This window comes from Bombus affinis, chromosome 13 (assembly GCF_024516045.1).
Source record: "Bombus affinis isolate iyBomAffi1 chromosome 13, iyBomAffi1.2, whole genome shotgun sequence".
Classification (NCBI taxonomy): Eukaryota; Metazoa; Arthropoda; class Insecta; order Hymenoptera; family Apidae; genus Bombus; species Bombus affinis.
In genome coordinates this window covers 10,882,762-10,909,795 of record NC_066356.1, presented here as the reverse complement: position 1 = coordinate 10,909,795, position 27,034 = coordinate 10,882,762, and the positions used below count along the sequence as shown (strand labels likewise).

Here is a 27,034-nt window from a genome sequence, read left to right as displayed (position 1 = left end):
AACGCGAAATGGACGGTAATAAAAATTACATCAGACTTTCCCTCAACCCCATTCCCGCGCGTCGATCGATCCCTCGCGTTTCCCAAACTTTTATTTACGCTCTGCTCGAGAGCGCCGTTAATTATTGCCACGAATACCCCGACGAATCGTAACGTAGCTGCGTTACCAGTTTCTCGTGAATTATTCCGTATCGGTGGAAACGAGCGTGCTTGCCCGAGCCGGCCATCCAACCGGATCCTTTTTCAGTGCCTCGATTAAATACGTATGCGTTTATTTCCAGAGTATTCATATCGATCGCAGCATCATTTAATCAACCTTTGACCCCGATCGATTCGTCTCTCCGGTTCACGACAGGTCGCGAACGTCGCGCCAAATTTCCACCAGAATTTCATATTCGGTTGACTCGGGGTATCTAGGCGAACGCGCGGATGGATCGAGGAGAAAACGTTGAAAAATGAAAAAATTCGAGGCCAACCGTTTTGGCGGTGTCAAATTCGATACAGGCGCGCGTCGCACCGCTCCGCGCCGTGTCGTGTCGTGTCGTGTCGTGCGGCGTCGCGTCGCGTCCCGTCGCGTCCCGTCGCGTCGCGTCGCGTCGGTAGGTTTCGATGAAAAATAAATACGACCGAGCGTACGTACGTATACACACGTTGGTCGCTGGCAAACGAAGCGAATTGTTGTTCGCGTAACAGAGGCCCCGGTGTACGATCGTTTGCTCTCATGAAAGTAACCCGCGTCCGCGCGCGCAATCGTGACCGCGATACGAATCTCTCTCTTTGGCACGCTCGTCCCGCCTCCGGTATATAGGTCAGCTATGTGCGGATAGCTAGCTACGATGCCGACGTGCTTTCGCGATAATGACGCCGATACACCACGCCGGACCTATTTAAATATCCACGGCCGATCGTTTGACTTTTTCTTTCGGCCACTCCTGTCACAGATCTAATTTTCTATCACAGCGAGAAACGTTTCCTTTCGATTTACTGTACTCGAATAGCGTACTCGCATACGAGTATCTATCGCGTGTATTGTAGAAATCATTTTGAAATGTCATCAGGCCTGCAACGAGACGCAACTATCGCGACTAAATTGGGAAAACTTGAAGCCAATCTGAAAATGTGTACGAGTATTCCCGATGTTCAAGTGTTGTGCGAATCTCTGTTACGCGAAATACAAAAATGAGCATCAGATTCCAATAATCGACAAAACGTACTACGAAGTAGTATACCGTTCTTTCGTAATTAATATGTCGAATGAAACGGTCGGTAATTAGCTAAAATTATGTATTACATGCAAAAATGCTATCGACTTTTTATCGGGTAAACTTCCAATTGCTACTTTCTTGTAGCGAAAATATTCGAATATTCCTCGGACCAACGTTCGCGATTTTAAAAATGAGCGATCGCGATGGACGCCGTATTCGGGAAAGGAGGATTGAATCAAGGGACAGGCTGGTGCGTGGAACATTATCGAGATTGCAGAATATTTCAAAGACGAGAAGACGCATGGGTGGCTGCTCTGGATGAAAAATGTCAAAAGTACGCTGGCCTCGATCTAAGAATTATCGAGGAGCTGCCCTATCTCGAGCGGGGGAAAAAAATCGGTGAAACATTTAACTAATAGCTCGACGTCAGGAGAGAAAGATCGGGACGGTTAAGGGCGTTGGGCGTACCCCGCGAAGGAAAAAGAATGCTCGCACCGTGCGAGAGATAGAGCAGGTAGAACGGTATCGCTTCTGCTTTATTACGCGACGAGTCATCGGAGAGGCTGTTTCTCAAAGTTAATTTACACTTTCTGCGACACGTCGACACGCGTCGTGATAACATTTCATACAAACGGCGCCTATACGCATGGGATTTTCCCTGCAAACGTATATGGACGCGTGCGTTTGATTAAAACAGTATCAGTATTCAAGGGTTTCTATCTCTTATTTCAACAAAGAGCGCTTCTGAGCTTGTTGTTTCGTCGCAGAATTATGTAAACGATATACGTAGGATGGTTGGTTAAAGAACATCGTATACAAAAATGTTGACTGTAGTTTCTCGAATAAAATATCTTCGGTAGGATAAGGTGTTTGTACGCAGAGATTCCAGGCGATTGTTTCAAATGTCGATAAACTTAACCATACCGTAAGCTGTAGATATCAGCTTGTCCGGAAAGTTTCTTTCGTTTTGCGAGGAAACAATAGACGCACAACGTGTTTTGTTTTATATTATTCCGTCGAATTACGTACGATCCATTTTATTCTACGAAGGTGCACCGTTGTAAAAAAACACGTTTGCTAAAGAAAGACACTTTTTGGACAACCTAATAGATATAGAACCAGAAAAACCTACTTTAGATTTATAAAAACATCGTGTGATATTCTATAACACCGAGCGTAAGGATTTTCCATCTCTCGTTCGTAGCTTGTATCGAATTTTTCTCGAAACCATCGCTTCGGGGATAACTAAGAACGCAGCTTACGAGAAGGAATGCATAAAATAACTGAGATTACGATAATTATAACATCCCCGTTAGACTTACCTGATTTTTATAGGAAATCTGGCCTTTAACCTCGCGTGGTATTCCAACGAAAGGCAGTCGTTGAAACAGATATTTAACGTCTGAAGAAAAAGTAATTTTCGAACCGCTGGATTCGGAGTTATGTCGCGAACAACGGGACAAAGAAATCGCTTTGTACGAGGACCGTGCAATTAGCGATTCGTACGTTTCAACGCGATAAAGAATAGAAAGCGAGACGAGAGAAAAGTAAGGGAAGAATAGCAAAGCGCATAATAAATATTTAACGTGAAAACATCGAGGCGGCGGACGATCTTTCAAACGTTTTACGAGCCAGCGAATACGAGGGGCGAACGCGCACGCAATTTCCACGCGGTTTCGCGCTCCTGCAACAGCTTCCGCGATACTCGACTCGCCCCAAGAACCGGGTCCACGCGTCGTCTCTTCTACGCGCGCAGAAATACCTCTGCCTCGTAGAACGTAGCGCGAACAGATCGTAGGATAGATCGCGTTTCGTCGGACGAATCTCGAGTAATACCGGTGTACGCGTAACGATATCGTAACTCGTTGAGAATCGAAAGATCGCAGCAGTACTCGCGCAGAAACGCGATTGTAACGAACGGAACGTTTCGAGGTGCACGAAGCGTTCCCCGTAACGATGGACGACTCGACTCAACGAACTTCTTTCAGGAAACATCAGCGACTCGCAGTACATCACATACATGACAAGTAAGTACGAGCGGCGTGCAAACTACGCGCGCTGCAAAGTTTTCTCGGTGACCGAGGACGCGAATTGCACGAGCGTAACTCCGCGGCGAAATTTATCGAAGGTTCGAAGAAGGAAAAGAGCAGGAACGGAGCGTGTGCAAAGTGGAATAAAAGGAAGGAGAAGAAAGGGGGAAAAAGGAGGGAGAAAGAAAAGAACGTCTGGGCGACGTCTGAAGAAGTTTGGTTCGCGCGGCCACGCCGGTCTATGTTTCCTTGCGTTTCAAGGGCCTCGTTAGAGCCGCGGCAAACCGCCGTAAATCGGCCTGTTTTCGAGGGCCGGTACTCAATTTCGCTTGGATGACCGGCACCGATCTAAATTTCAAATCCGCTAATGTGTATTTTTGCAGCGGGTCCGAGGCTCTTATCGGCCAGGTCTGCTACACGCTTTGCATTTCAAATTCCGCGCGCACAACCCGTGTCGAGCGTGGTGGCACGGACCAACTTTCGAATGTTTCTGCCCGCTTATGCGCTGTCATTTGTTTCCCCCGCTCCTCTTTCAGATACCAGCCGCCGATCTACGATATCTAGCGGATTTTATTTATGGCGGCACCGACTACGTATCGGAATTGATTCCGTGATTTATTCGCGAACCGTCCTTCGACCGGCCGGTCGATATCGCCGAAGAGAGGCTGCCCCGAAATCGAATTTCGAGAGACAGGTTTTTCCTTTCGAATCGCGTTCTCGTTTCCGTCTCTTTCCCTCGGCACGACCTGCTCCAGCCTCTTAACGAGGCGCAAGCGATAAATTTTCTTCTCTCTTTCTTTCTCTCTCTCTCTCTCTCCCTCCCTCTGTCTCTCTATCTCTGTCTGTCTCTGTGTCTATGTATATTATATGTATAGACGTATCGATTCGATACAGTTCGGTACGCCTCGCGACGTTATTCTCCGTGCGAAAATACCGCGCGCGACGAACGCATTAAGGTCACGAAAACTGTCTCGTCGTATAATTTGTACAACGAGAAGGTATCGGAGAAAGTAGGCGGAGATCTAAGAATCGACCACGCCGCTGCTCCAATGCCGTCACTCTTTAACGACGGTATAACTTGGACTTTATCTTCGCGTAATTTTCCTCGGTACATCTTCGCGCGGTTTTTACGGCTCTTCTTAATGCACGGGACGACTCGCTGGCTAATTGCACCGCGCGAACCGACGATTGCGAAACTTCTGGCCGCGCGAACCGCCAGCAAGAAAGTCGCGCTGCCACGGCCGGCTAATTGAAGCGCAATTAACCGCGTTAAAACGTTGCCTACCGATTAGAGCGGTGGTGTGTCACCTGCTGCCGGCTGCCAGCACACCATCCGAGACTTTCTAATATATGCTGGTACGTGCCGTCAGTGTGTGAACTGGCTGCGCCGAAAAACCTACAGGCAGTTTCCCGTCGGATCCGACACGAAGAGACGACCCGATCGAATCGACCGTTTCCACTCGGCCACTCTTTTCTTCTTTCTAGATTTTAAACTTTCACGATCATCCGGTGACATACGGCGACTGTTCCGCGTCAGACCAACACCAACCGCGTACTAACAACGCACGAAACGAAAGCCGAAGAATCCTTTTGTTGTTAGTTTCGCGCGACCGCCTGGATTCCGCGGCAGCTGGAATTAAAAACTCTAGACGGTGGCTAAAAGTAAACTCAGCCTGTGGAGGATTTAATTTTTCAAGTATCGCGGCAGACCGAAAAGGTCGCGAGCCTGCAACGTGTACTAAACTGGCGCGTTCTTCTCCGTTTCGTAAATGCTCTTTTAAATGGGTCTGAAAGCACTATTAGCGTTAAAAGCCAGTTACGGGGTACAGCGCCGGCAGCGTTCGGCCAGACTAAGCCGACTCGACTGAAAACGAGATACGAAAGTGCTCTCCGGATATGTCTCCTGCCGCGCGGTGCGCGCTTCCGTCGTTCAAACGCTATTTCGTTTCTCGAAATAAAAATTTCAAAGGCAGGCAAATCGTGCTAGCCAAGGGGGCATTCTCCTTTTCGTTCGGTATTTCAGACTTTGCTGGATGTCGTCGTCCCGCGGTTACCCCATCCTTTTGGACCGTTGCCACGGGGAATACAACGTCGCGTTGTCGTTTCGTACACCGACGACGACGTTCTTCCGTGATTAGTCGTTGGTTCGTACGTTCGGCCAAATTTACAAGCGACACAGGGCACCGAGATATCTCGAAGACGACGCTACTTATTTAGAATATTGCCGGCATGCATTTGCATAAATTTAGCGCAGGCCCTACGGCGTTTCTCGTCGCGTTGCGCCCACCGTTATATAGATCCATGGAGACTCTCTTAAGTGCCAGATAGATCCGAAGCTAGTCGCTTGGACTCCGCCTCCGAACCCCCCGTTACGGAGCATCGTATCGACTCGCTCGTAAAGAAAACGCTCGCGAGTTTGCTCTCGATCGATGCAAATTCCAGGCTGAAACGTAACGACGTTCGCGAGATCTTCGCCTCGTGTTACACGACCAGCGGTAGCCGAACGCCGCGCGTAAATCATCAGCGGAACGACTGAGAACATCGCATCCCGTGGATTTTCGAGGTTGGTGCCACGGTACGCATGCATATTCAAATTGAATTATCCGCCCTACCAGACGCGTTGATTCGAAATCGTTCGGCGGGCCGATCTCGTCGAAACAACCAGCCATACCGCTCGGTTCACCGAAATCCGCCGCGCATCCTCGCCATTGTCCCCGAGCCGCTTGGACTTCCTAGACTAATGGAAATTCCTGGCGAGAAGTTGGTTAAAACGCAATCGCTTTGCATACGTATCGACGCCGAATGTCGTGCCATTCTCACTGTCGTGCTAGCGAACGATGCATCTACGCTCCTTCCTTTCGCTCCTCCGGGACACTTTCGGATACAGGCGTCGTTGACGCGTCGTTGCGGTCACCTAAGCTCATCCCTCGCGTCTACGATTTCCACGGCGGAGGAGACGGTCGCGTCGATTAGTAGTTTTTGTCGGCGGAAAACGGAATCGAAAGCGAACGATCGATTCGAACGTTGTTTTCGTGAAAGTGAAAAGAATGGAGAATGGAGGGAGTGGCGGAGACGGAAAATGGAAGAGGAGTAACGAGTTCTCTTTCGTATCGCATCCCGACGACGGGAGAATTGTTTTTTCGCTCTTTGTTCGCGACGCTCGTCGGTTTTGCGTTACTTATCTCGTTAAAGAAACGCGAGAAACGGATAATCCGCAACCGACAAATCGCGACTGCTCGGAGAGGCGCCGGTCGCTCTTTTCACCAGCCGTAACTTTATCGCGAAAGAAAGAGAAACGACGCGACGGGCACGAGAGGAGGAGAATGGAACGTGCAGACGCGTTTGTGTCGGTGGCTGACTGCCGGCAGCTCGCGCTCGAAACAGTAGAATAGGTCCGTAAGGGTCAGACGCGGCGAACGAACGACGAGGACAGCGGCAAACGACGAGACGAAGTTACGAAGTAATGGACGCTTTAATTCCAAAGGAATAAATTGCAATTTTTCCAGCGGCGTAAAGTCGCGGTCGCGCGACCCCTCTATCCAACGTTTCCGTTAAAAATCCCGGAATTCAATTAAACGCGGCCGCTAGCCGCAATCCCGAATTGAAATCTTGCAATTTCATATTCGGCCGTATCCGACCAGCCGCGGCAAGATCGAGCCTATCCGTTTGAATTTCGTTGCAAAAACGATGTGTTCGCTTTCAAGTTTCAAGGATTCTCGGCAACCACAGCGGTTTAGCTGTTTTCGCTCAAAAAATCATTATGGTCCCGTTTTGTCGTGTCACGAATAGACACGTCCACTCGGAAAACGGTATTAAAATTTCATCGAACGAGTTACGATGCTCTCGTTTGGTGTTGACCCGTGTCTCGAAAACGAAAACGGACGGGGTCAACTATTTGGAGGTGTATTCGCTTTGGGTTAAAAACACCGCGAGTATGTCACGTGTTCCTTTTTCGTCGGCCAATCGGTGTCACATTTTGACAAGATAATTTCATTTATTTGTGTAATCGAGTTCGTTCTTCTCGGTTGTCAGAAGCTGACCGGTTATCTTTCCATTCGTTTTTCTATTTTTTCTCCGTCCAGTCGCGCCGTGTCGCCTGTCACGGCGATTTCGATCGAAAAGAAATTATAGAGGCGACGCGCGAAACCTATTGCGTTGGAAAAGATGGAGAAGGAAGGTAACGGCGTAGCGGGCAATAATACTTAAACGCCAATGACGGTCCTCCCGCATATAAATTCAATTTCACGGTTGGCCGGAGAACGGCGGAAAATTTTCATTATTTAATCCACGCGGGATTCTATTCTCCATTGTTGGCGCATTGTGCTCGTACAAACGAGTAGAAAACGCGGAGAAGATTTCCGGAAACCGAAGCTGGACTGTTCCCTCGTTGATACGCGAACACCGTGCCGCGGATAGAGGGGTTGAAAACCCATTTAAATTAATATTTGCCCTGCACCCGAGCCCAGAGGTCTCGATCGCCTGCAACACCGACCCGCGATTTCGATACGCTAAAATGCGAATAAGGTCCGCGCAATTATTTGCGATAAACCCGTGCTCGGGTAATGTACACTCGACGTTGATGCAGCCTCGCCCCTCTCGCGTTACCGCCGCCACCGACGTCATCGCCACCGTCGTTCCGCCGCTACGACCGCAACCACCATCGGCTTCCATTCTCTCTCCTTCTCCATCTCGTCGCTCCTTTTCCCTGCCAACGAGCGTCATCGTTCAGCGATGGGAATCCACCATCGTTGGCGCATAAACTCGCCTGTTTACAATCGATGCCCGAGCAAAATGGCACCGATGATGCTGCATGCACGGAACACAGCCCGCGCGTACGCCTACATCGGCCTGGCTCGCACCTGCTGCATCCACTTGGATCCACTTGGCACTCGAGGCTCAACGAGATCATCGACGAATCACGTCAGCGACATGAACGATTTCCACGCGTTTTCAAGCTTCCGGCCTCGTTCCAGTTCCAACTTGAACGCAGACCGCTCGAAACGATGACCGATCCGCGTAATCTCGATGGTCCTTCGCCTTTCTTTTCCACGAGACAGACTCGATCCGGTACCTACCAAGCGTTTGCAAATTTTCGCCAATTAATCGCCAATTAATCGCCAATTAATCGCGAATCGACGGATCGAATCAGTGACCGACGAATTTTCGTCGCGCGGCCGAAAATCTGCACGAGGAAGCTCGATGGCACAAAGACCGATCCACCGATCGATTCCGTAATACGTTCGGCAGTAGGTAACGCGTAATTTTATTCAAATCTCATGCAGATTGCTCCGTTATCGGCTACTTTTTCAATTACGTCGCGGCAGGCTATAAAGCGTAATAGAGGCGAGCGCTCCGCGAGCGAAACTTTTTCTCCGGCCTCCGCCTTCCCTCGCCTCTCTTCGCCTCTCTTCGCCTCGCTGCTCCTCGTTTCTCCGCCCCGAGATCCTCCTGCCAAACCGGTATAAACTTTAAGCATGAGATACGACTTGGACCGTTTTTACACGGACCACGATCGCGTCCCGCGATCCTTCGTTATTACGAACTTTTGGCAGAAATAACCGACCGATCTTTATCCTGATTTTCGGCCGTGGCGAACGCTCGATTCGCACCAGCCGCGCGCTTTCGAGCTTGACTAACGAATTCGCGAGAGAAACTCGAATTCTTCGTCGCCTTCGTACGATCGCCCAACGTCGACCGCCATTCCTTTCGCGAGACGCGTTTCACGATCTAATTTCCACCGGCGTTTAATCTCTGCACGCGTTTCTTCGCCGGCAGATCAGTTCCTCCGACTTTTCTTTAGAAAAACGCGTCCGAAATTTTTGCCAGATTTTCCTCTACCCTCGGCCGCTTGAAGAACGCTGCTGGTCCCCGCGAGATGTTAACGCCATCAACGACGTTACTCGTACAAAGCTCGCGATGTAATTTCTTGCATGTCGGTCGCGCGAGAATTAACGAAACGCAATTACCAAACCCCTCCCCCCCTGCCGCGTTCCTTTCTCCGGGCGATCTGTACACGACCATCCTCTGTGGCTTCCCGAATTCCCCTGTGTTTTCCACTTTTCGACCGCGTTTCTCAACTCTTCCCTCTCGCCAACTCGCCGGGATTTAATGAAAACGAGCGAACGATCGCTTTTGATGGCGGAAAGTCGGTAACTTGTTTCTCTCGTTCGGGTCTTGTTATCCGTAATGCAGCCGAGGCTTTAACGAACGCGCTCGTCGTTGATCCTTCGGACGAAACGCAATTCAGCATCGTTGTAATTTGTAAACTACGCGTTCCCCGAGTTGGATTCAATCGCTCGCGAAGTAGTCGCTCCGTGTTCTCTCGCAGTGTACAGTCGCTGCATCGAAATCGCGTCCATTCGGTCCCTTCGATATTCAACGGGACCTAATCTCTCGGTCTACGTATGTCGGTTTCGAAGAAAGATCAGCGGCTCGGCATTTTGACGCAGAATTCCGGTTTGCGGTTGTTTATCGCGCGACTTTTTCATGGTCGATCATAAATTATCATTGGGCAACCGTGGGCGCGGCAGGTGCTTTTGATGCGCTCTGCAACCCGTTCTAAATAAATATACATCTAGCTATCTGAATTTTAGTCGAGAGAAGTTGCATCTATGAAAAGGCTGGAAACCATCTCGGTCTGGTTAAAATCATTTTTCAAAATCAGACTGATCTTTCGACATTTCTTTCTCTCTTTCGGAGAGAAATTTCTCGTTGAGCTCGTCGTACGCGTAAAATGGACTTTCCTCGAATTCGGTGGAGATTTTTTTCTAGAATTTCGTACAACGTTGTTCTCGCCGAAACTTTATGAAATTCGTTTGAAATCGTAGCCAAAAGCGGTCGGAATATTTAAAAATCGATCGATCGTCGCGCACGGCCGGGATTGCGCTCGATTAATGCACCAGCTTCCAACTATTTCGTTATGATAATCGTCACGTGTTCGGCCACAATGCGACCCGAGTGGATAGCAATAATCTGGAACGAGCGATTCGATCAAAAATTATCGACGGTTCGCCGATGGAATAATATTTACCTTAAATTGCATCGCACATATCCCTGCCTCGCAGTTTTCATCGCAGAGCCGATAGATTAACGCGTTCGTGTTCTCGTTCGTCGACGGTACGAATTTTCGAGCCATCCGAAGCTTCTGCCTTCTCTGTTCAACCAGCCGGTCATGCCCTCTCGACATCGTTTCCCCTTTTCCACGATAATCTTTCATTTTGCGATCGCGCGAGGACATTTTTTTCGCCGCATGCGGCAAGCTCGTCGCGTTTCAATTCGATTGGACTCGATTCGATGCGATGCGATGCGATGCGATTCGATTCGATTCGATTCGATTCGATTCGATTCGATTCGATCCGATCCGATTCGATTCGATTCGATTCGACTCGTCTCGACTCGATCCGATTCGGTCAGATTCGATTCGGTCGTGGATACGTCGCCGGTTACGAGACCATCAACGATCGATCGTGAATCGTACGACACAGACTGTACGTGTCAACGCATTCGTTACGCGCAGAAATCACCGCCTTTTCGTCAGATCATCGAGTCCGTTAAATCGCTGTGCGCGTATTTACCGCTTCGTCGAATGTTCTTCCAGGTGCGTCGTGCATTTGGTAGCAATCGCAAACCGTTGGTCGATACAAACAGACGCATCGTGGCGAAGAATCGTCCAGCAACCAAGAACATCCCTTCGAAGATCCAGACAGACTTTCATCCGGCCCGTCTCGGCCGATTCGTTCGTTTGCTGCAATTTGTTCCGAGAGCGAAGATTCAGGGGCAATCGGAAGATCGAAAAAGTCGAAACGTTTCCGTTAGGGACCGGCGCGGCGATCCATGGAAGAGTGGCCATAAACGATCCGTGCGATCGCAAAGTTTCGAGACCAATTTAATACTTGGCCGGTAGTCTCGCTCCAGATAGCACGCCTCTTGGTCTGGTCCTTCTGTTTCCAGCGGGGCGGCGCGTCCTTGCTACAGCGAAGGCTGGACCGGGAGAAACTGCTAGCAACGAACAAAGAAGAGGCGCACAACCGTATCTTGAAACGACCGTCTCTTTATCGCCGGGTAAAAGCGTGTCGAGCCAACTCGAAATTTCCATTCACGTGTTAAACCCGCTAATTCTGAACCGCGTGTTTCGGGACGACACGCGACGCGTTCACGCTATTTGTCCGCTCGATTCGGGCGCCGCTCGATTTCCTGCGATAGCAAATTTCGTTTATCGAGTTTACACGAGTTTTCATCCTATCGATTCTACGAATGCCCGGAATAACGTTCTATTTTTTCTTCTTTTTTTTCCATTTCTTTCCCTCCCTCACCCCCCTCTCTCTCTCTCTCTCTCTCTCTCTCATATTTTGTTTTTATTTCCTTTTCGTTTTTCATACGTATGTTTCTCGTCGAACGGCGCGCTCGAACGAAAAGTTTGATCTGTCGCGAACCGATGCGATTTGCTGATCGTAAATGCGATCTAATCCGATCCGGTATCAATCCTCTCTTTTCCTTCGATCGGTCGAAAACTACGTATAATCTTTGACCCTTCGATAATTCGCTCAATCTTGCCTGACGACCGGCGAATTCTTTCAGAGACGTTCCACGATATGGCGGAACCTCTCTATCTCCGTTTGGCTTGTTAACTCGGGGCGCAACGGTGGGCATCGAAACAGCCCGAAGGGACTACTCGACTCTAATCAAAGGCTTGCCTTGATCTTGTGCTCGCAGGTCCGCCGACGATCCTGGTGAGGCCACAATCGCAGCAGGTGAAAGCAGGAGGGATAGCGAGCTTCTACTGTACGGCAGAAGGTGCGCCGCCACCCCAGATCCACTGGCGGAAAAACGGAAAGAGAGTTTCCCGTAAGTTTTCACGTTTTCGTTTGGTCGTCCGCTGGTTTTTCAAAGTTTCGAGAAGCCGTTTCTCGTCTATCGTCCGCGTTCCTGTTCCTCGGTCGATCTAAACGCCAGAGATGGAAATCGTATCGACGATATCGAGTCTATCGTCGCTAGTCTATCGCCCCTTGGCTTTTTCTAGTCTCCGGTTCCACGTGCAAATCCGGTTTCTCTTTCGTAACTATCTCACGATTTCGTACTGTATTTTTCGTTTCTGCTTTTGTTTCCTTTTCCGTTCGTATCATCTTGCCAGCGACGTTGTTCTCTTCCGATACGTCGCGTCACGTAGACTCGACGATATCGGCCCTTTTCTTTTTAACTAAATTTCGCGCTCGCTCGGTTTCCGGAAACACCGGCTGTTGCCGACCGGTGCGCGACTGCAGCCGGACTCTTCGTTACATCCAGAGTTTCCAGAGATCGACCGGATTGCCAAATCTTCCAGAGTACAACTCGAGGTACTAACTGAAATGGACGTCGCTTCTTTCAAGCAGAAAACCTCGCGCGCCCTTTGGATTTGCCAAACTGATTTCCGGTTCGGGCGATCTTGTCGCGTAAGACTTTGACTACATAGAATATATCCCATAGATATATAAATTGAAGCAATCTTAAACAACAATTTACCAACTAATAGTAAACCTCTTTCTTACAATCTCGTAATCTTTGCCAAAGAGTATAACCAGGTAACTTGTGATTGGTCGTGTATCTTCCATTTATCGCAATTACTTGTCACTATAGCTGAAGAATGTTTATCGGTAACGGTAGCTTACGAATCGTAAGATTTTGCTGGTAATATTAGCTTGATCGTTTGTGCGCAACGAGAGTCCGAAGACCGAGTTTGGCTTGGCGCGTCACTCGTTACCACCGGTCGGACGAATGAAAATCGGAATAGGAATCGGAACCGGATCCTGTTGAGGAAGAGTGCGCGGTCCAACTAACCATTGGAAATTTGCAACGCCGCGAAAAATCGCGCCGGTTAACGGAGAATAGACGCTTTTATCCTCGGCTCGTCGATTGTTCTCGATTTCGAGCTGGTTCGCGGCTCCGAAATTCGCTAATCCAGCGAAACGGAGATAACGACGCGTAACAAAGTTGGTCGTGATCGCGTGAAACGCGCGCGAGGAACCAGCACGAATCGAACCGATCGACCGCCTACGGATACCTTTCTGTCTCATTTGCTCCGCCTCGTTTCGATCGACTCTTCTAACAACCTTCGTCCTTCGCGTTCTTCTTATCCTTTTTATTTCCCCTCGTTGTTAGCGATCAGCTGCCTGTTCGCGACATTCACGTCGCGGCCGTGGTATTTTACTCGCTGTGCAAATGTAAAGAAAGAAACTCGAAATTAATACAATTTGATCGCAGATTTGATCGATCGGTAGCGCGAACGGAAATTACTCGACCTGCAGGGGTAAATCATAGACACGCCGAATGTGTCCGCACGAGCCTTGAGATTTAGAAAATTCGCATCTTTCGTCGCATCAAACACGGCCGTACCATGAGCGAGAATCGGGAAGACTCGGTTCGAAATCGGTCGAGCCGATCTACCTTGTGGCCAATCCTAACGATCGCTCACCCCGATGTTTCGCGTTATTCCGTAGAATCTCAGTCACGGTACCTGGTGCACAACTATGAAAACGGAGCTTTATTGCGGATCGAACCTGTCAGGCCAGTTCGCGACAACACCCTGTACGAGTGTCTAGCGGAGAACGGAGTTGGGGACGCCGTGTCAGCCGAGGCGCAGCTTAGAGTCTACGAAGGTATGTAAAGTTGCTTTTAAATTTACATCGACGATCGTTCGACGCTCTCGTCGATCGTCTATGGCGTGCGTGAACTACTAAGCTTCGCGGTCCAGCGGAGAAGTTTCGGTTCAGCGTTACATGGCTACATCGTCGTACGGCTATTAACGTTAGTCCGAAGGCAAACGGCGTAGTCGAAATTTAATATTTAACGAAAGGCTGCTAGGAACAGCTGGCGCCGTCGTGGCGCAAGCTCGATCGCTGCGAAGTTTTCAGCGGTGTGGATAGATTTTGCGCAGCCAACGGAAGCTGCTCTAGAGACTCGGGGATTTTTCGAAAGGTGGGAAAACAGATGCCGGACGCGAAGAAGAGCAGGAATAAGGACGATCGAAATTCTCGGAGACCGGAGGAAACAACACGGCTATATAACGAGCCAAATTCCGTTGAAATTAAGCGAAACCTTTCTTCTTGCACAGTTGGGTCCAACCACGCGATCTCTCTTTCTCCTTCTATTTATACGGAAGAGCGAACAGCTTAATGGCGCCCAGTTCGGCGACCAGGCGGAAGGCGACGTAATAGAAAAAAAAGCGACTGCCGCGCACCTGCAAAGCTTACCCTTTTCCGGGAAGAATCTCTTAAACTTTCGCGAAACGCCTTAATTGGCTTGGCCAGCTTTTTAATTCGATTCCAACTTCACCTCGCGGATATTTTTGCTGGCAGTTTCTCTCGTATTCTTCCTTTGGGGGAGAGGGAAAAGGGGGGAAAGAAAAAGTACCGTCCGTTGTGAGAAACCGTTCCGAAGCTTCTCTCCTTCCTCGATTCACGTTTCATTTCTAACCTTCCACCGCAATCATTCTCCTTTCGCCGTCTCTCCGCATTTGCGTTACCGACCGCGATTCGACGCTCGAAATTCATTGGAATTTTTTGTTTCTCTCCTTCCTTTCCCTTTTTTTTTTTTTTTTGTCTCTCTTTCAACCGTCGATTTCCAACTATTTCGTGTCAATGCCGTTGCCACCGGGCACCATGCGAGCCGTCGTCAATCGCTGGATATTCGCTCGGATCTCTCAAATTCGGCCGTGATTTCGATTTGTTACGAAGTTGATTCGACCGGATGATCGCTTTCCCAATGGTGCGATAATACGTCTCTGTTGCTTTATTTGTCGCTAGCTGTAGTCATTAGGCGAGAGAAGTACATCGTCGAACGAACCCTCTAGAGCGTAAAATAGGTATCAATTCTAAAGTCAAATAAGAAGCGAATATTAATCGCGTCAAGTTTCTTCGATCATTCAACTCTTCCAACGTTAAAAGATACTTTAAATTCCACGAGAAACGTGATTTCTCGTTCTAACATCACTTTCACGCTCTTTTTAAAACGTAAACCGTTTCTGTTTGCTAAAATACAAAGAACGTATGTATCAAAATGGATTAAAAGCTAAGATCGAGCACCAAACATTTCGAGTTTTCGAAATCGTGGAAAGTGCGCCGCGACGTTCGATCGTTCCCCGTCGGTGAGATTTCGCTTAGCCGACACGACCTTTTCCAGTGGCCGAAGGTCCTCTAATTAAAGAGCGCGCAACTTTCGAGCAGAGAAACGCGAAAGCCGATATAAGTTGCACGTGCAAACGTTAAACGGATATCAGCGCAAAGGCATAGTTGCTAATTGTAAAGCGACAAAGTACATGATGGAGGTGGCTGCGGACTAAGCATCTTTTTCCCCGTGGAGGAGTCGCACGCGATCAATCACCGTGGTGCGCGGAGCCCACGCGAAGAACTCTCCCTTTTTTGCCAGTTTTTCTTGCCGGCTCGCTTACGCGAGATCCATGGCCGTGTTTTTGTTTTTGCTTTTGTTGCCGGCGCCCGCTCCCACTTTCGTGGACGGGAGAGTTTAAAAGTTGCGCGAATTTTTCTCCACCCGCCCGAATAAACGGGGTATTTAATTCGGCCGGGCGGCTGAAAAATACGCGCCGACGTTTGCGCGGTGATGGCGCGTGCTCGCAACGCGATCCTTGGCCAAAGTTGGTTTTGGTAAATGGAGTCTCAGCCGCATAATGAGCCCGTTCGAATATTTAGGCATCCGGCGGTACCGTTGGCCATACGCGCTTCGTTATCGAACGCATCACCGCGATAAATACCTGCGAACTCGTATTAAAGCCGCATTCGGCTAATGCGATTACTCGAAGCATGTTATGTTGCAATAATGTAACAACGTAACATTGGTAAATGCGGTTAAAATTACATGGCGAGCTGGCGGAACAATCGATAATCGTTGTACGTGGCGCGCAGACTTCGTCGAGTCCAAGTAATTATCTCTTTTGTCTAAGTCCACGCTACTGCCACGTAATTTTTCTAATCGAGCGTATCGAATTTTTGTATCGTGGCCTCGTGAAGAACGTGTCGTTGCGTTTCGTTCGATGCTGCCGTATCCTCGTGACGTCGCCGTGGATGATGATGCCCGATCACGAAAATATTCGGATACTCGTGAAAACGTTTTACGAATGTATCGTATAAATGTGTCGAGGGTAACAGAAACGGGTAGAGCCAACTTTGTACTTATTTTTTATATAACAACGCGTTCTAACGGTCCGAAGCTAGAACAGTTCACGCGATTCAAGACGATATTATCAAAGGTCGAATAAAAATAAGCCAGTTGTATAGAAACTTTTGTCACAAAGTCTACTACGGTCTCGCGATTAAAATAGATATTGAACAAACTTGGAAGCAGTCTGAAAATGTATAAAAGTATTGAAAGCTATCGAGAACATTGGCTGAATATAGAAATCAGTGGCGATAGTCTTTTTTCTGATTCCTTGCTATAGATATATTGCAACTTCCGATAACGTAAATACAAGTCTCAGATTCGTTTCGAGTTTCGCGAAGACTTTCGACTCGAATCGGAAAGACTAAACGGAAATAGACACGATCTTACGAATTTAGGCGATGGAACGAAGAAAGGACGCGTTCTCGTCTAATAAGAAATCGCGCAGTATTTGTCTTCTTTCGCGGACGACGCCAAGTGTCCTGGCGAACAGGGAAATTATATCGCAACGAGGCCGTCTGTTATCTGATCTCGTCGGTGCTCATTGTCAGCACGGCGAACTGGCAAGGCGTCGAGATGCTATCTTCTCCGTTCGAGCAAACCTTCCCCGTCAACGGCATTCTACCTTGTTTTCTAGTGCAAAGTTTTACGACACGACTCGCAAGCTCGCTACATTCCCGTGGATAGTTGGACGAACAAGCAGCGACGACTGGCTTCGCGAATGCTCGATCGCGAATGCGTGGAACGTCGCGTTGGTCGCGCGATGGTGTTGTCGCGTAGGAGACACAAGAAATGACGAAATTGACAGATCACCGGTGATCTCCTCGCGTCGCAGTTCGAAATAAGTTTCACAAATAAGGTAAAGAATTGAACTTTGAGTATAGTAGTCAAATTTATCGTACGAATCCAACAGAGCGACGGCTCAGAGTGTTAGAACAGAGAATGTCGAGAACTGATTTTACGTATCAGGTTGTTCGAAAAGTGTCTTTCTTTCGCAAACGTGTTTTTTTTTTACAACGGTGCAGCTTCATAGAAACGCGAAACCAAGTCTGTGAAATGTTTATCTCAATAGAATAAAATGGATCGTACGTAATTCGACGAAATAATATAAAACAAAAAACGTTGTGCGTCTGTTATTTCCTCATAAACGAAAGAAACTTTTCGGACGACCTAATACTACGGATTTAGCTCGTATGGAGAGGGTGTCGCCGGGTCCCAGGTCAAAGATGGCCATGCCGCTACTGTCTTCTGACACTGGAACACCGTCTACGTTGTCGTTTCGATGTTTGTTAACATCCCCTGCGGGATGTTCGTTAGATCCCCTTGGTTTTTCTACCGCTAAATTGCGGCTGGGTGACAACGTGTACGTGCGAGGCACGTAACGCGCGTTAAGAAGAGCGGCTGACGGACGTAACGCTACCACGCGCCATCCTATCGCGATTCGTCCAACTTTGACGCGTCTCTCGATTGCTGGATAACCGAATATGATGTTTATCAGAGCCCCGAGATTTTAAGATTTCAGCTTAAAAGTAGCCTCCATTGCAATCGTGTCGTACGATTTACGGACGCGTGACGTTTGCATATTCCGGACGAAACAGGATTAAAAGTTTGGAAGCCGCGATATGTAACAGAAAGGAACCGGAGGTAAAATTTCGCGACTCGTCCGGAGTTATTACTTACATACGTGTTTCAATTATTCGGAATAATTGACAGTTTCCAACTGTCCAACGGAGAGGAAAGTGGCTTGGCGTTATCGGAAATCTCGTTTGTCTCTCGATTTTACAAAACGTTCGTCTCTGACGAGGGACCGTCATAACGCGACGGTTGGAAGTTTCGCTCAACGTTTCGAATAAATTTTCCATCGGAAGTTTCTCGGCTGCGAGAGCGACGCGATGCGACGCGGCTCGCTGCATCGTTTTGTCGGATGCCGAAGCACGATAGCGGTCTCCATAAAGGGCATACAGTCCCCGTCCTAGCATTAGCCTAATTTCGAGTTCCGCGGCAGGTGGAAATTAAATTTGCACAAGGGCTAAGTGGCATCTTCGGTTCCCGTTGGCTTGCACCGTGAACTATCTACTTCGAGTTACGCCCGGCATCGAGCTGCGCTACAAGTTTGTTGCCGTGTCGCTCGTTCGTGAAATTCCCACGAAATAATTCTTTCAACCGAGTCTCCAGCGATGCCAAAAGGGGCGTCGCTGTCGCCAGCCCAACTGTACCGTTCGAGATCGCGACGTAATCGGTTCGCGACCATCAACGATGAAAGTACTTTTTTATCCTTTTTCTTTTAATCGTTGTATTCGCGATACAACGACGTAGAAAATTTCTGTTCGAGCTGATCCATTTACAATTACGCGCTATGTCAAACTATCAGGTTGTCCGAAAAGTGTCTTTCTTTTACAGACACGTCTTTACGCAAACATGAAACCTGATCTACCTGAACGTTGTGATCTTTATGTCGATAGAACAAAATGTATCATACGTAAGTCGATAAAGTAATACCAAACGAAAAATGTTGCGCGTCCGCTATTTCCTTATAAAACGAAAGAAACTTTCCGGACGACCTAATATGATATATATATATATATATTGCGTGCGTTGTACGAAGCATTTTGAATTTTGCGCCATTACCGTTCTATCGGTGGAGTTTGATATCCTTTCGAACGATGGAAAAACTCTATTCGCTTGTCTTCTCGTCTTTCGATTTATTATCGAAATACGCGCCTGCGAGTCATCCTCGACAGTCGACGATTCGGTCGGCTAGGCTCGAAAAGACGAGACCCTTAGAAACCGTGGCTTCGGACCTCGTCTTTATTTCGATTGCCCAAACTCGGGGAATCGCGTCTCGTCCAAAGGTAAACGCGACACCAAAGATTCCAGTCGATACTGAGAACCGAATTCAACGAATGCTTAATTAACGAGTTTGGAAACAACGTAGTTTTCCCTCCGCCTTACCCTTACTTTCTTACTCTTTTACCTTATCTGGCATTCCTCTAGCACGAGAAAACAGTTTGAAAGGCAGCAACTGGTACGCACTCGTTTCCTCAAATTCCTGTATCGATGCTCTTTAACGGCAGATCCGATAGAGGCAACTTCGTAGAAAAATGGATCTTTGAAAGTCGCGATTTTTCGTAGATATTGCGAGATTTTCTAAATTTGTGATCCGAGTGTAGCGACGGTATGAGAAAAAAAGCACGTGTTAGGTTGTCCGGAAAGTATCTTTCTTTCGCAGACGTGTTTTTTACAACAGTGCACCTTCGTAGGAACGCGAAATCAAGTCTGTGAAATATCGCGGTGTTTATCCCGACAGAACAAAATGGATCGTACGTAATTCGAGGAAATAATATAAAACAAGGAACGTTGTGCGTCTATTATCTCCTCATAAAACAAAAGAAACTTTTCGGGCAACCTAATATAAGCCACGTGAAAATTAGTTTTCTTGGTACGAACCAAAAGGAACGGCAGTTAGGCGTTTCGAACCGCTATAATACCGCGATTATACCACGATTATACCGCGATCCTAATTAGCGTATAACGTTTCGAACGGGCATTCCCTGGGCAGTCAAGGCTGACAATGGAAAGAAATTCTTGTACGACTAACGAACCAGCCGGGGAAGGCGCGGAACGGTCAATATTGACTCTCTTGGAAGTAAAAGAACCGACCAACGGAATATCCGCTTCGAACGAGAGACTCCTTTTGTTGTCTCGGGAGACGTTTTATTTCCCGTCTCTTCCACCGGTTGCTTCGTTCTTCCCGTTTCTGGATTCGATTTCGTATTTTTAAGCGGCGCAACAACGCGAAGCTCGTTGGCGAAACCCGAACCAAAGCGAGAATCTTACGTATATATTTCTTCTCGTCCGTACCATCTTTCGAGAAATTCAAGTTCGTTAACACAACACCATCTAACAGCCGGTGGATTCCCCGGGAAAATGGTTGCCCCGGTGAAATACCATCCGTCGTGTCTTTCTGAAAATGGATATCGCAGGAATCCGGCAGACGAGGAGTGAGAGAGACGACTCCTTGGTGCGTTCGAGTCTTTAGCACGGTTGCCGATCGATATTAATTCTTCTTCCATCTTTCGATAGTTTGTCGTACTCGGGCAAACCGATAGTCTGCTCCCAATCGCGCGAACCGGTCGTCTTTCGAAATTTCCACGACTGACCGTGCTCGAGAGCTTAATTTCGTCGAAACTCGTTGCACGATAGAATCGAAATAACGAGAAGACCGGAGATCGTCCCGGGTAAACGCTGCCAATCCCGAAGGAGAAGATAATGAATAAAAAAGAGGGGTAAAAACGAAGGATGGAGAAGATTAACGAAACGCCAAGGGGATGAAACGAGGACGAACCGCGAACCTTCGAGCTGGATATACAGGGGGATACACCGTATATATGTAGGTGTAGGTACATGCGTAACTCGGCCAGGAGGAACGAACGATTAAAAGCTGATCCGGGATGAAGTAGCGGAGTTGAAAGTTTCGTAGCGCGAAGGAAACCGCTGTTACCCCTTACCCTTCTCATCCGCGAACGTTGCGAAGCGAAAGAGGAGGTTTTAAACGCGCTAGAGGAGAGTCAACTTCTGTTCGCTTCTTCGTCCGCTTACCCGTTCACCGGGTTCCTCCGTCTCCGTGAACCGTATCGAGGCGGAGTATTCGATTCGTCCGAAAAACCGGTCCCTTAATTAGCAATTAATTGGCACATAAATTAGCTGCGAGTTTTCGCTCACCGCACCGTACAACCTCGTAACTCCGTCGTACGTCCTTCCTCCCAACCCTCGTCGTCGTTCATCCCCTTTTTTCTATTCTCAGCCGTCGCTACGACACAGAGATAAGACCGACGCCAACTATTTCAGCAATCAAACTTTCCCACGTCCGTTGGAAGTTTCCCGGACCGTGGCTCCCCTCGCTCCACGCGTCCATCGGATCTCTGTATCCCTTTGCCGATTACGAAAGCCGACGTCGAAACTAGCGCGGTTTTCTTCCAATCGGTGGAAAGTGGCCGAGGTTGACGGCGAAACGGGAGGAACATCGTTGCCGGCGGTAACACCGTTGTCCACGAGGACAGCCAAGTTGCTGGCGTCGACGTGTCGTTCGATTCGAGGCAACCTGTAGCTCGTCGATTGGTCCACGGAAAGAATTCGTCGTATCTCCTTCGGCGACCAGTCCGAACGAACGACGACTAACCGACCGCGAGGAAAACTCGATAAACGACGCGTACACGCGATACGACCATCCACGATATCGCGAGCTATCGCGGTTCAACCTGCAGCCTGTCTCGCTTCGAGGAATCGAGGTCCGACGAGAAATGGACGACGAGCCGTTTCAATGGCAATCGAGACTCGACCGATAATAGAAAACGATAAAGGAGAGAAAAATCCGGCTCGCACGGCTCGCAGAAAGGCAAGGTGGAAGAAAGAAGGCGGAGAAGACGTCTTGAATCGGACAAATCGAACGGTTTCAGGGTTATCGCGGAATAATGTGGCATTTAACAATGGGTGTTTGGTCCCCTCGGGTGAACGCGAGGATCGCCTCGATATATGAACCAAGAGGACCGAGATGGGTAAGTCGGGAGGAACGAGAAGGAAGGTGGAAACACGGCGGAGCCGCGGGTGGAAGGGCGATCTCGAGGTTCTCTATCCTTTCAGAAACTACCGTGAGCCACAGCACGCGCGCGTCCCTTATCGAAGTCGATGATATTCGGCCCGTGTGCCGCGATTTTCTCCATTCAACGTACTAACCAAACTCCCTAACCCGTCTCTCTTCTCCCGTTCCTCTCGACGAAGAACCATTTTCCGCAACCTCCGCGGAGTGGTTTTACGATTTCATGCTCCATTTCGCCCGATTCGTCGATCTCTTCGGTTTTCCTTCCAACCGACACAACCGAGAGGAACGTCTTGAATTTTTCCGACCGTTCGCTCGATCTCGGCCGCGCCGTTACGTAGCGATTTTTATGTCTTTCCTCGACGTCCGGCCAACGAAACACCGACCGTTTTACGAATTTTCTTGTTCTTTCGTTCGATCGATCGGTGGTTACCGCCTTTTAATATCTCGACGGTTTTACTAGCGTTAGAACGAGACGCGATCGTAACGTAATTACATCGAGGAAATGTCAAACGAATTCGAAAACGTATGAAAAAGGTAGCAAAATGTAGCGACAAAAGTGCGCGAAAGAAAACTTTCAGAAACGCTTTTGTATAAAACGAGCCAGACTCCTCGGTCCTCGGGTAGTTGAATTGAATTCGCTTCGCGTCGAAGGATCGTCGAATCTGCATCGTCGGAGCGCGTACTATAGCGTAATTAATAAGGCGGTAGGAACGTACCGTCTTCGTTTCTGCTCTTGCCGTGTCGTTTTTACAAACAGTCTTTATAAACGCAAAGTTAAGTCGTTGAGAGTCGAAGATTAAACCGTCTTCGAACCGTGATTCGACTAAGAGCCTCCGCCGCGCGTCGTGCGGAATTCTAACTGCTCCCTCTCGACCACCTTTCTTTTTCTCCTCCTATTTCTCTCCCTTTTTATACGTATTTTTTCCTCTCTCCCTCTTTCGCCGATGCTGGCCGCCTCCTCGTTATGAAAGGCAAGCAAGCAGAGACCGCCCCAGCCGAACCAATAGTTGCAGCCAAGGGATCATCGACAACTTGGCTCGACTTTTCAACTCTCCGACTAAGATTATAGTTACGTTGGTTGGTAATCGACGCGGAGCCGCGCGAACGACGAAACGGATGAACTCTTACGGCCGTAATTATACAAAAGTTACCGCAGACGGACCGATTATAATAAAAAATTCATTAGTATAATTTTCATCGATGTTAATTTTATCGCGAAATGGGACATCCTTCGGTCGTGATTAAAATTTTAAAAGTTTACTCTGGATATTTATAATGCTGATAAAATCGACCGGCATAAATGAAATATGCTGTTTAAATTTCTTTCCATAAATACATCTATTCGATTTACCACAGACGTATCAAAAAGACACGCGTACACGTATCCATGTGTATGGAAGCTTCGATCCGTGCAATTTTTTAATGCACGTGTAACCGTGTATGATTCTACGTGTATCATTAATGCGTCCCTATTTCGATTAACGTGACGTTTTTTGAATATCGATACCAACTCCGGAGTCACGGAGACAAATTTCGAGATCGTAGATGAGAAAATGAAATTAAAGGAAATGATGGTATATTTAGAAATAGCAGCGAGATCATACGCGCGTAAAATCGAAAAAGTAGCTTAAAATCGGCTACTGTTAACGCCTTAACATTTAGCCAACCTATACGCTGCCCACCCACCGTGCATTTGCCCAAGTATCGAGGACTAATATTCGCTACTCATAAAACAAACAAGTGTAAAAAATATTTGATATTTAATTATATTTTGCGCTAATGATTTTATTTAACGATTTCACATATTGTTTGTACAGAACATCAAATTAAAAGTATTAAAAAAAAATACAAGTAAAATTAAAAACATTAAAGATGACTAAAGATACAGTTTTTTACAGTGTGTATAATCGTTCGATTGTAACTTTATTTGGTCATAACTGATAGTGTAACCTTTTAATTAATTTCAACACCACTAAATTGGCGTCTATTATTATATATTTTATAAAAGCAGAAAAGGTGACGCAATTAATTGGCAACAATTCCAGTTAAAGAATAGCTAATAATAACAACAACGACGAAAAAGAAAACGCGTTGCTAAAGTCAAAGAGGAAGATCTGCTCGTTCGATTGGCCGAGTGTTGTCGAGAGGCGCGTTGGCGCGAGTACAGGTCCGCCGTAACCACAGGCTGAGATCGTACGATCGTACGATGAAAATAAAGGAAAACGATGGAATATAGGAAAAACGTAATGGGTATTACGGCGAGCAGAGAAGAATACCGGTGGAAAAGGAGGGAAGAGAAATCGGCAAAGGGAAACTTTGTTTCCGGAAGAGGCAATTCGTCTCCCCGGCATCCGTCGCTTGGCAGACGGAAGCGTATCTGCCGGTTCTTGCCGTTCTAATCTCTCGCGGTGAAGATTGACGGGTTCGTGTCCCGCGAACCTTCGAGAAAGGAAATCCCAAGACAAAGGCAAACGTCTCTCCGTTTTCCTGTCTTCCCTCGCTTCGTTTCATCCGACGCGGTCTCCTTTCGTCCTCGCAGGCATCGAGCATCCGTTCCGAGTCCGAACACGCGCGCACTATCGACAGACCGAAATAAATATGAAATTCCATCGACAAAACATCAACGAAAAGATCGAACCTCGGCGAACAGAGGACCGTGACGCGTTCGCCTCGTTGAAAGAGGAACCACGCCGGGGTGGCTCTGCATTCTCGTACGTGAAAAGCGACCTCGATCGGGCGGAAAATCCGGTTTTCTCGGGAATTAAACGCAGAAGGAAGTCACGATCGATCCAAAAGAACCTCGACTTTCGCGAACTTTGCCATTCCCAAACCTCGGAGATAATCATTTGGCGTAGAAATCGCAATGTTCTGTTGATTCGCCGCTTTCTTTTATCGGATCGGATCAGATTTGACGCTGATTGTTCGACGAACGTCGATGTGTAGCCAAGTTCGTATTTTTACGAATGATAAGTAGCTGTTAGAAAAAAAAAAAAAAAAAGGAAAGAAAAGAAAAACGGAACTTGAGCAAATATTTGTTCTCGTTCGATTCCACCTACTCCGTTTATCGGATACATCGTTTGTTCCGATCTTCGAGAAACTTGCTTTCGTTCGACGAGAAGGAAAACACTTAAATATTCTTCTAAAACCACGTAAAAGCGATTAGTCGTCGAAGAAGGTGCGATAAATCACGAAAAGTCAACGTAAAATTAAACCGGGGAAGCTGGATGCAGATAATGAAAAACCGAACAAAAAATTGGAAAAACACGGTTCGTCGGAGTTAGCGGGAAGAACATAACGTAACTGTGTCGCATAAACACGGGGAAATTACAGGCTGAGAGTGGCGGCGCGGGATCGATAATTGATATTTTGATTCGAGACGTATCGTTTAATCCGCGGCCATTTTTGGCTCGGTTCCTCTGGCAGCGATCGGCTGTGAATATAATTCGCGGCATCGATGTAAATTAATGATGGCGAGCTCTGGCGCGTATCGGGCTTTCGCAATTGCAGACGCAACTGCACGCGTCCAATGCCGTTTCTAATTTCGAGGCTATATATTTCGCGGAATACCTCCGCCGCATACAGAGTCGGGAACGCAAACAAATCCAAATTCAGCAAGCCGAGGTTAGTGGAAACGGGCTGGTCGGCTGGAATCGCCGAGGCCTAGACGAACGAGTGTCGCGATAGCTGGGCTGACGAGTCTCGCCGGCATCGGGCCACGGTGATTCCGAAATTAATTAAATCGGATCGTTCTCTGTGTACAAATGGACTTTTTCGTGGAACGTTTGCCGACCGGTTATAGCGGGTATCGCGGGCCAGCGGCGCGCGCCGCAGTCGACGGAATTTCGGGGCAAACGTTCCAATCGGTCAAAAGTATCGGACGAGGCTTGGGTAGCGGCTGAAATCGCGACCAGTAAATAACGGAATTCGTTGCGAGCGAACGATGCGACGTGAACGTTGAACGGCGCGGAGGTCTGATCGTAACTTTAGTACGCGGTATCTCGCGAACACGACGGTAACGCGAACGATAATAAGCGATTTAAAAGCATCGAGGGTCGCGTGGCTCGAACGAGCCCGAGACAATTCCATTAAAAACGACGACTGAAACGAAGAGGGAGGCAACCGGAATAGGAGATAGAGTGCGAGAGCGCCGCGAGATTGCGGCAGACGGGGCAAAAAGAAGAGGCAACTCGGAGCTGGACTAATTCGCCGGGCGCGTGTTTCGTCATGCTCGCCAACTCGATTTAGCTCGTAGATTGAATCACGCGGACCGAAAAGAACGAATACTAATTTCTTTAGAGACGAGTCGAGAGATTCTTTTCGTCAAGGAACACGGTCCGCTTTTTTTCCCTTCCCCGTCGCGTCTGCTACCAGCTTCTCCGACTTTTCGTACTTTTTCCCTACTTTTGCTTCCCCGTGCTCTTCTCTCTGCCACGTTTCTCCATCTTTTCGCTCTCCTGCGAATCGTCGTCGTTCGTTCGACCCTACGGAAGTACCTATCGAGCGATTTCTTTCTCTCTCCGACGTCGAAGCCAGAGGCTAAGGGTCGAAATTGTTTCTTCTCTCCTACAATTACGAGCAGCGGAACACTCGACTTTTTCCCCTTTCTTTCTTCGGGCAAAAACAGAGAAGTTGCAACGAAGCAGGCTACCTCCGTAGATGACTCGTTAAGGAACTTTCCCCTTGCGAGAGGGATAAACCCGGTCTGCCAGCTCGCAAATAACCATCAGCCCGCGTACTAATTATTATTTATTAATTACGAGCGTGCGCCATTCGCTTCGCTTCGCGAGCATGTACGCGCGCGTACCTCTCAAAGGGAATCGGTCGGCGATGGATCGAAACGCGAAACGATATACCGAATGAAGTTAATGGTTTGCCTATATCTCGGATTATTGTGCAAATAGCGGAGAGGAAATAATTTTACTTTAATAACACCAGGTAAAGAGAATCCCATTTGACGAAGGAACGTATCGCGAATCCTCCGATGGTATTTCCCATCGTGAAAGACGAAAAAAGCCGAGCCTTTGAGCCAGATATTGCCGTGTAATCGACGACTTG

The 27,034-nt window shown here is 48.0% G+C and overlaps 1 protein-coding gene across 14 annotated transcripts in view; it reads left to right on the top strand.

Moving 5' to 3' along the window:
• Positions 1-27,034, top strand: part of LOC126923095 (tyrosine-protein phosphatase Lar) — a 278,024-nt gene that overhangs the window by 168,361 nt on the left and 82,629 nt on the right. For 12 of the 14 annotated variants that reach the window (XM_050736151.1, XM_050736143.1, XM_050736153.1 and 9 more), the window contains 3 exons: positions 3,193-3,231; positions 11,947-12,078; positions 13,707-13,865. In XM_050736151.1, coding sequence (XP_050592108.1) covers positions 3,193-3,231; positions 11,947-12,078; positions 13,707-13,865 — 330 coding nt within the window. The remainder of the gene's footprint in view (positions 1-3,192; positions 3,232-11,946; positions 12,079-13,706; positions 13,866-27,034) is intronic. The other 2 variants (XM_050736149.1, XM_050736147.1) reach the window with 1 other exon arrangement.